This window comes from Chanodichthys erythropterus, chromosome 22 (assembly GCF_024489055.1).
Source record: "Chanodichthys erythropterus isolate Z2021 chromosome 22, ASM2448905v1, whole genome shotgun sequence".
Lineage (NCBI taxonomy): Eukaryota > Metazoa > Chordata > Actinopteri > Cypriniformes > Xenocyprididae > Chanodichthys > Chanodichthys erythropterus.
This window is the reverse complement of record NC_090242.1, coordinates 26,798,524-26,808,994: the sequence shown is the minus strand read 5'-3', so window position 1 is coordinate 26,808,994 and position 10,471 is coordinate 26,798,524. Positions and strand designations below refer to the sequence as shown.

At 38.7% G+C, this 10,471-nt stretch overlaps 1 protein-coding gene across 1 annotated transcript; it reads left to right on the top strand.

Annotated features, from left to right (window-relative positions):
• Positions 1-5,485: 5,485 nt before the first annotated feature.
• epdl2 (ependymin-like 2) lies at positions 5,486-10,468 on the top strand. The gene is made up of 6 exons (XM_067376321.1): positions 5,486-5,782; positions 5,933-5,967; positions 6,120-6,254; positions 6,350-6,536; positions 9,476-9,566; positions 10,213-10,468. Exons 1-6 carry the CDS (start codon positions 5,707-5,709, stop codon positions 10,337-10,339), a joined length of 651 nt encoding a protein of 216 aa, XP_067232422.1. The 5' UTR covers positions 5,486-5,706; the 3' UTR covers positions 10,340-10,468.
• Positions 10,469-10,471: the final 3 nt, after the last annotated feature.

Genomic DNA, 10,471 nt, shown 5'->3' with positions numbered 1-10,471 from the left:
CCATAATCACACTATCTGATTGCAAGGCAAAGAAAACATGACAGAATGATGCATGTTCTCAGGCAAAACCCCTAATGGCCATTAAGTGAACGACGACGTGAGGGAAGGTTTACTATCTCTATATGTTTAATTGCCTGTGCTGCTCTTCATCATGACACAAAGGCTGAACGGAGTGTGCACTCCAAACAGAACACAGATGCTGCATATGAAAGAAAAATGTGTCTGTGTATAATACAACTTGTGAAGCGTGATCTCTGCTACTGATCCTCAGGAGCTTCAGCCACAATCTGCTTCAACAAGTCAACATTTTTTCATCGTGTTCCATTGATTCATAGCAGAACATGATGAATACAGTGACAGAGTGTGATAGAGTGTGGCAGAGGGTGTATACTGTATGAAAATGTGATGTGCAGCATCTGATGGTTCACGTGTCTCCGTGATGAAGCAATGCACACATTAATCACTCAATAAATAGGATATTTCAACACTTGATAAAAAAAATTTAAAAGAAAAACTGCCAGCCAAGCCAAATGCAACAAAACAGTCATCTAAAATATATCATTCTGCATACTACGTATTCTGGGTTTTTTACAGGTGAAGTGTGTGATTTGTGCACCACTACGGCAACCGGAACTGTATAAATAACAAGTGTTTTCCTGAAACTCAACCCCTCCAACCAGTCCCTCTCCAACTTCACTCCATTGGTATTTCTATGTGAGGATACCATTAAGTGATATATAACTATCCATAAGCACATTTTTTAATGGTCAAGATTTGGTTGGTTATCATGGTCCTGTTAGCCCCTGCTGGTTGATGCCGTAACTACATTTTATGGTGCAAAAAGCATTATTCTCCACTGAGGGCCATGCAAAACTAGGCATGCATTCTTATAAAATTACTTTTTGCAAGCAACATATAAATAGAAAAAATGTCATCATGTACAGAAGTAGATGTTTTAACGACCCTTTTTTTTTTACATGCTCTAAAAAGTATGAAATGTTGCATTTTTTTCCATCTTCTGCCTTTCACGTCACACTAAAGATAATCGCAAATGATACATTTAGAACTGTGTTGTCAAATAACTTAAAGGTCCCTATTATGCAAAATTCACTTTTATAAGGTGTTTCAACACAGCCAGCCTATAATGATACAAATCCACCCACTCCTTTTTTAATAGTCCCCATAAATCATAAACAGTCTCTCCAAAGAAGAGGTTCCGGTTTTGAAGCTGCTACTGTGAGGAAACAGAAATACCAGACTGCTGTGGCTTACTCAGGGCGGTATCTATGCTAATAGGGCAGATTGTCACCAGTCATAGGCAGGGCGTAAGAGTAGGGGGATGCCCTGCCTATGACTGGTGACAATCTGCTCTATAGAGGGCCTCAGAGATGACGTGTTTTTGTATGCAAAACCCAGAAGCGAGTTAGCATTTTAGGACTTCCAGTTCCATCGCCCTGCTAAAATCCCCTAAAATAAGGTCTGTGGTTAACAAAGCCACTAAATATTTTCACTTTTTGATCTGTGACATAAAACACACCAGTTATAACCCGCTTGTGATTTTTTAAAGCTTTATTGTGTCTTAAAAATGGCGGTTGCTAACAAGTTGCTAAAAGGGGCTACTTCCTTTGGCGGGTACTTTAGACGTCATCATGACAAACAGGACATTTGGACAGCATTTCTCATGAAAAAGTGGATAAGTATTCATACACAGCGCAGATCATAATCAGTGAGCATGTTTTTAAAGCGAGTTGTTTTCTAAATAAAGTTTGAGGAAGCTTGGTGGTGGTTACGTTGATCCGTGACCATGGTGATGTAGTCCGTTTATAGCCTACTGTTAGCTTTTTATATCTGACGACTTTATTTAGGCTTCAAAATGTATAAATGTTGTGTTAACTTGTAAAGATTATCTTGATAGACAAAACGTGTAAGTGTCATAACCTTTTGTTAAACACAGAGCTTATTTTTTGCGATTATCCAAAAGTCTATCGGAAAAATGCACAGGCTTTCGATTGAGGGAACCCGTGCGCCGCTAACTTCCGGGTTTGCCTACAAAAACACGTCATGTCTGAGGTACTCTATTAGCATAAATCCCGGCCTGAGTGAGCCGCAGCAGTCCGCCATTTTTGTTTCCTCAGTGTAGCGATGTCTGTGCCAAAAAACATTACAAATGTTCTGTTATTGGATGTACCAACGAACACTGACTCCATAGACTCTCTGATTATGAGCCACACCATGGCTGAATTTCATTTATGAAGGAAATGTACTGAAGAAAGTCGGTAAAGTGTTATATATTTGCGCAAATCATTTTACGCCAGACTGCTTCACAAACGAGGGTCAGTTCAAAGCAGGATTTGTACAAAAGATTAGCATGACGGTACATGCTAGTATATGAGTTGAATCAACTTAACTACAACAACATAAGATGCTCCAGCTTTGTTGTTGTTGAGAAACCGAAGCATGAGCTGTTAAAGCTCTGCCCTCTTCTGGAAAGGAGGCTGAAAGCAGCAGCTCATTTGCATTTAAAGGGACACACACAAAAATTGTGTTTGTGCTCACACCCAAATAGGGGCAAATTTGACAAGCTATAATAAATGATCAGTGGGGTATTTTGAGCTGAAACTTCACAGACACATTCTAGGGACTTATATTACATTTTGTGAAAAGGTGGATAAAAGTTTCCCCTTTAAACTTAGATTTTTAATACTCAAGTATTATTTCAATCAAAGAACTGCTTTAAAGAGATTGCCCAAAAATTACTATCATATGTTGTTCTAAACCTGAGGGTGAGTAAAAAATACCAGAATTTTTACATTTGTGTGAAGTATTCATTTGATAAAGTGTTTTTAAGAAATACAAACTGCACATTTCTGCTTTTTAAACCCTCACTGTCACATTTTTTAATAAAGAAATATGAGGTATAACTAAGGGGATAGGAACAATAAAATGAAAGGTCCAGATTTATCTGATGACTTCTTAGTGGACGCTCTGCCAATGATCTCACTCACTGAGTGCACAATAGTGCATTTAAGAGATCAACAGCATAAAGAGTGTAGTGTTTAGTGCAACTTCAAAGGTCCATGATAATAAAATGCCATATGAAATAAAATGTGTCTCAATCACCAGTTTGGGGACTCCAGCCTCAAAGCCTTGAATATAATGCTTTGATCCTGCCAAGAATTTAGATGAACTGTAATTACAGGCCATTAAATGCAAAAGATTGAATGAAAAAAAAAAAAAATATGACACTAAATTATGTTCAACTTACTATGTGTTTATTCTTGAACCCAACAATAAGTAACCGTCTATAAGGCTTCTGTGATCAAAGAAGCCACATTGCGGGTCATATGAGTCGCATGGATCTCCTGACAGATGAGCCGTGTTTGTCGTACTTTGACTGCAGTAAAGAAGTGATCAAAACAGTAATCCAGACCGCATAAATCTGTATGTTAAAGGGAAAGGGCGTGTGTATGAGAACATGAGAACTAAATGAAGTACTTAAACCATAAATCTTCCCTTTGATGTGGCCTTGTTCAGTTAATGTGTACAACATGCTGAGGCTTGATTCTCCCTTATTTACCCCAGTAAACTTCATATGGACAGCAGTCAGAATGGTATTTACATTGGCAGGGGAATTGCAGAGGTGTTTATGTTACACTAGGACGTAAGAAGTGTTGCTTGTTTTGCTAGAATACATTCCTGGGTATCACCCCACTGGGCTGATATACAGCATTGTCACTGATAGCTGCGAATATCAGACTGTTGCATTAATCAGAATCAAGTCCATTAGAAAGCCATGTAATAGTTTTTAAAAAAACTAGCTAAGATACACTATATTGCCAAAAGTATTGGGACACCCTTCCAAACCATTGAATTCAGGTGTTCCAATCACTTCCATGGCCACAGATGTATAAAATCAAGCACTAGGCATGCAGATGCTTCTACAAACGTTTGTGAAAGAACGGGTCGCTCTCAGGAGCTCAGTGAATTCAAGCGTGGTACCGGCGGCGTGACAGGTTGCCACCTGTGCAATAAGTCCATTCATGAAATTTCCTCACTACTAAATATTCCACAGTCAACTGTTAGTGGTATCATAACAAAGTGGAAGCAGTTGGGAACAACAGCAACTCAGCCACGAAGTGGTAGGCCACGTAAAATCACAGAGCAGGGTCAGCGCATGCTGAGGCACACAGTGCGCAAAAGTCGACAACTTTCTGAGTCAATGGCTACACACCTCCAAACTTCGTGTGGCTTTAAGATTAGCTCAAGAACAGTGCGTAGAGCTTCATGGAATGGGTTTCCATGGCCGAGCAGCTGCATCCAAGCCTTATATCACCAAGTGCAATGCAAAGCATCAGATGCAGTGGTATGAAGCACGCCACCACTGGACTCTAGAGCAGTGGAGACGTGTTCTCTGGAGTGACGAATCACGCTTCTCTGTCTGGCAATCTGATGGGTGAGTCTGGGTTTGGCGGTTGCCAGGAGAACTGTTCTTGCCTGACTGCATTGTGCCAAGTGTAAAGTTTGGTGGAGGGGGATTATGGTGTGGGGTTGTTTTTCAGGGTTTGGTCTTGGCGCCTTAGTTCCAGTGAAAGGAACTCTTAATGCTTCAGCATACCAACACATTTTAGACAATTTCATGCCAATTTCATCCCAACTTTGTGGGAACAGTTTGGGGATGGCCCCTTCCTGTTCCAACATGACTGCACACCAGTGCACAAAGCAAGGTCCATAAAGACATGGAGGAGTGAGTTTGGTGTGGAGGAACTTGACTGGCCTGCACAGAGTCCTGACCTCAACCCGATAAAACACCTTTGGGATGAATTAGAGCGGAGACTGAGAGCCAGGCCTTCTCGCCAACATCACTGCTTGATCTCACAAATGTGCTTCTAGAAGAATGGTCAAAAATTCCCATAAACACACTCCTAAACCTTGTGGAAAGAGTTGAGGCTGTTATAGCTGCAATGGGTGGGCCAACTCCATATTAAACCCTATGGATTAAGAATGGGATGTCATTAAAATTCATGTGCACATAAAGGCGTTAAAAAAATGCTGGCAATATAGTGTAGTTAGCTGGTTTCCAAGCCTGGGGGACTGGGGGGGCTGGGGGACCATAACCTGCTTAGGCTAGTTTAAGTTTATGGTTTTTCAGCAGATATAGAACATAGATGACTTTTTGGAAAGCTATAATCATCAGATTGTGTCTGTTGACACTGTTCTGCCAAGTGCAGCAACTTATTTGAGTGTTTTTATATCATCAAATGATCTTGTTTTTCTCTATAGATTATTATATGACACCTGCACTTGAACATTGACCTGTGGCAGGCAATTTTAAAGTCATAAAATGCTAAGTCGTCATAATGTGACTAAGGGGATTTTTTACCCCAGGCCTGGTTTTACACATGCACTCATTATCTACAAATACACCTCACAGTATTTCCTGTTAATGGAACTTCAAAAACATCCAAATCTTCCTTCTGTTTTGCACTTACTAAATGATTATTCCAAGTAAAACATGCAAGTAAGTAGCTTGTAAAGCCTCTAAGACCCTTAGTGAATGGATCACTGACCAGATAACCAAAAGGCCTAGTGTGGGTGAGTATAAAAACATGGAGCAATGATCCGGATTCGACTCCATAAGAAGAGGCAGGCTCGGAAACACTGCTGCTAGTCACTTTGGCTCCTGTCTGCCAGCACTCTACAGTAACGATGAAGATCCTGTTTCTGATCCCACTTTGCCTGAGCCTGGCTCTCAGCAGCTATGCACAGAGGCCTGAACCCTGCAGTAAGACCTCGTGACCTTCTGCCCTTTGCCTGCACATTATAGTAAACTTTATAGTGCTTTAGTATTTGAAAGAACTAAAAATGGATGTATGCTTGTTTTGGATCCTTTGAGAAGTTTAAATGAAACTTGTTACTCTCCCTTGACTTCTAGAGTCTCCACCCTTGCTAGAAGGAGCATTGACTGCAGTAAGTGGACTGTCTTGACATATAATTTTTCTTCCTAACTTCATATTTATTATATTAAGTTATTTATCTCTGCAGAAAAATACTTCATGCAAATGCTAATTGTAAGTTATGTGAAAGTGTTCTCACTAATATTATATTCCTCTCCAACTCAGTTCATTCCAGGGCAACACTTGCGTGTTTTTGAGAAATTCTCCTATGATGCCTATGGGCAGAATGTCCGTGTTCTAGCGGCTGGGAAGGAGGAGAACCAGACCTTCTTTGTAGACAGGCTTCTTCTCTTTAGAGAGGTAAAGTACTGCGGTTTAAGATTAAATAGCAAAACATAAATTTAGCAAAATTCATCATTGAGGATTGCATTGCTGATTCTTGCTCCTTTCAACAGGGGGTCAGCTATGAGATCCATTACCACAACCAAACTTGTATTAAGACTGCATTAAAGGTACCATTCAGACATATTGGGGTTCCCCATGATGCCAATTTCCTGAATCAAATGGTCTTGGGTAGCAGCTCTATACAAGGACAAGGATTGCTTGTCAATAACTGGAATGGAACAGTGGAGGAAACAAAAGGTAATGTGTGCCGTTATGCTGCCTGAAGATTCGCACAGACTGCAATAAACAACACAAATGTATAAAACATCCCAAGTTTTTTACTTTTCTAAATGGTCTTTGTTTTCATCCCTGTGCTATAATATAATTTAAATTTCATTTCATTTATATACCCTGGTGAAAAATAAGTAGTTTCATAATAGTTTGATGCAATAGTTCCAAACCATGTTCCTGGAGGCCCCCCAAAACTGCATATTTTGTATCTCTCCTTTGTCTGACACACCCATTTCAGGTCTTGAAATCTCTACTAATGAGCTGATGATAATCAGGTGTGTTTGATTAAGGAGATATGGAAAATATGCAGTGTTGGGGGGTCTCCAGGAATGTGGTTGGGAATGTAATTAGAAGTCTACCTTCTTTCTGCACCTCCCTTCTCCTTTTTAATTTTATTTTTATACATATCTATATTTTGTCTTATTTTCAGAGCCTGTGTTTGCTAATTATTTACTTTTTAAAATTAAATTTAAAATAAAACTGTCTAAAAATGTTAAGTAATAATTTTGCTTCATTAATACAGTGTATACTTTTTTTCTTGATTTACCCCAAAAGAATGGAAGTGAAATGTGACATGCCCCATAGGTGGGGCACATTGTAACATGACCATACAACAGCTTAAAATGTTATCTGATCTAATCAAAAAAATATACAAGACAAACTAAAATATTTTGTCCATAAAATGCAACTTTTTCATATAAAATAATCACATTTTTTTAATAATTAAAAATAAATATAAAAGAAATAATTAATCATTTCTGAACATTGACTCAGTCTTTATTCACCTTTTTCTCATGGTTCATCAATAGAATTCATAAAAGTATATAATAGAATAGCATAGTTCTAACAGGGGCACATTGTAACACACACTGTGCCCCATCGTGTGCATCCGTGTGCATACAACGTGCCCCATCTGAATCTCTCTCTCTCATATATATATATATATATATATATATATATATATATATATATATATATATATATATATATATAAAATATATATTATTATTTATTTTTTTAACTTTTGTTTTGGCCCTCTAGCAGTTAAAAAAACATCTGCATGCATTTGTTTTGGTAAACGGTGCGTAATGCGAATAAATGACATTTATTACTGACCCTCATGTCGTTCCACACCCGTAAGACCTTTGTTAATCTTCAGAACACAAATTAATATATTTTGTTGAAATCCGATGGCTCTGTGAGGCCTGCATAGCCAGTAATGACATTCCCTCTCTCAAGATCCATAAAGGTACTAAAAACATATTTATAAAAAAAAAAAAAAAAAAAACACATATAGTGATGGCCGATTTCAAAACACTGCTTCATGAAGCTTCGGAGCATAATAAATCAGCATGTCAAATCAGCGATTTGGCGGTTTGACACGCGATCCAAATCATGATTCGACACAGAAGAATCATAACGCTCCGAAGCTTCCTGAAGCAGTGTTTTGAAATCGGTCATCACTAAATCACAAAAAAGTAACAAATTTTTTTTTTTTGGTGCACCAAAAATATTCTCGTCGCTTTATAATATTAATATTGAACCACTGTACTCACATGAACTGATTTAAATATGTTTACCTTTACCTTTATGGATCTTGAGAGAGGAAATGTCATTGCTGGCTATGGAGGCCTCACGGTAGCCTGGTCAGACTTCCTACTTCCGCTCAATTTCATTTCGCTTCTGTACTCAGTCTGAGACAGCGTCAGAGCTTTCTGTTTACCACCGGTCTGGAAACAGCCGGGCCAATCAACGAACAGAGGGCGGGCTGAGAGCCGTGACGTAGATGCTAAGCGCCGAGTTTTACATTGTAGGTTAGAGAAATCGAAAACCGAGACGACCGCGGAAATGGGAAACGAGACACGGGATGCGATTCGCTCTGTTATGGAGAACATTCAACTCTTTTTCAAACTGAAGCCAGAACAAGAAGAGTGTTTGATAAACATTTGTTTTATCATGTGTTTACAACAGGTTTACAGTGGAAGTTCAATCATAGATTTGAGTTCGATGCATAATGTCTCTGCTTCGATGCGGCTGTACAGGCACATAACATACGTCATAACTAAACGTATCTGATTGGCTTACGGGTAACCAATGATTTTAAACTTCAGACAAGCGCCCCCTAGTGAGAGAGAAAACACTTCTCTATTATGCCATTCCAGACTCTGTCTACGAAGCAAAGTGAAGTAGCAGAGTCTGGTATTACCAGGCTAGCCTCACGGAGCCATCGGATTTCAACAAAAATATCTTAATTTGTGTTCCGAAGAAGGTCTTACGGTTGTGGAATGGCATGAGGCTGAGTAATAAATGACAGAATTTTCATTTTTGGGTGAACTAATCCTTTAATGCTTTACAATGAAATAGAGAGCTATGACAAAATCTGTTGTATACTCACCTGTTGAGCAATAAAAACGCCATCTCCACGCCGCTTTTACAACATTTCAAATCCCTCAGGTCTCGCTATCTCCGAAAAGCCAAGCCAATCCTGATACTCGTTTTATTCTCTTTTTGCCAGCAGACTGTCCTCTCAGAGCTCCACTCCTCTGTTCAGTTTTTATTTAAAAGGGAGAATTGAGAGAGCGTTCATGTGCAGTGGATAATTCCGATAGCACGTAAATACAGCATTAGTACGCTCCACTCCCAAAGTCAAAGTAGCCTGAACAACTTTTCTTACGGATAGGCCTATGATGCAATTTCCCGCGAAAACCATCCCGACAGGTCGAAAATATAAAAACTTATAATAGACTTACCATAGTACAAAAACATGTTTTGAAAGAAGGATTGATAAAGTATTGACTTAAATTTTGTTCATTTTTAACAAACTTGTCATTTTGGCTTGTGGACCGATATAAAATTTGCTCTAGCCCTTGCTAGCTGGCTAATGTTCCCTGTACATTTCTCTGCAGAACACTACCTGCTGACCTTCACTGCGTTTGGCTGCGTGCCTCTCTACACCCTCGATTTCACACAGAAAAGGGAATTATCTGTCATGACAAGGTTAGTGTTCAAAACAAAAGTAGGCTGGCCTGTCCCATACAGAAACTATAACCATGCTTAAATCTGTCTTTCATTAAATACACAAGAACCATGGACAATACTTCTATAATCAAGTCTGCAATCTTGTCCTTTACTTAACCACATTTGTAGAACACACTGAAGAACAACAGGAGATTATGCAACAGTGACCCTCTTAACCAATTAAATGTGTTTACATTGCTTTTTCCTCTTCCTCTGATCACTGCCATCTTCATGCAAGAATTACATGCACATAAATAAAACAAAACGTGTGCTTCATGAATGCTGTAAAAGTAAAGCAAGAGAAAAACAACTAATTCTGTTAATATTGACAATGACAAAAGGACTAATAGTCTCTGAGTAAACATTTCAGACGTGGTTCTATTTTACATATACACTATTTACATTTTCTGACAGTTAAATATATGAATTCTTTTACAACTTTGGATTGGGTTTCTTCTTTTTACCAATTATTTCATACTATATCCCATTTGTTTTTATCTTTGTATTTTACGTTTAACACCCCAAGGATCACTAAAGTAATATCTTTATTTAAGCAAATTAAAATTCATTAACTTCAAATGGATCCAGAGGCCAACATGTTAGACATGATTTCTTCTTTCCGCAGCTTCTTTGATCTAGTGGAGGGAATAGAGGACCCGAACGTCTTCATCCCCCCTTCATTCTGTGATTCTGTGGAAATACTGCCAGCCAAAGAAGGTCTTGTGGCAAACTCCTTCATCGGTCTTCTGTAAGAGGAACCATGTGTATGTGTTTGAGTGCATATCTAGCTTAAATTGCAGCATGGATGACCCTTTTTTTCTCTTTTAAGTACGCACATTAAACAATAACATAGCTATGCAAACTATGACTACTGCAAGTTCTTT

Coding starts and splice junctions, on each gene's coding strand:
- epdl2 (XM_067376321.1), top strand. CDS start 5,707: ATGAAGATCCTGTTTCTGATCCCACTTTGCCTGAGCCTGGCTCTCAGC. Junction 6,255..6,349: donor GGCTTCTTCTCTTTAGAGAG/GTAAAGTACTGC, acceptor TCCTTTCAACAG/GGGGTCAGCTATGAGATCCA. Junction 6,537..9,475: donor AACAGTGGAGGAAACAAAAG/GTAATGTGTGCC, acceptor ATTTCTCTGCAG/AACACTACCTGCTGACCTTC.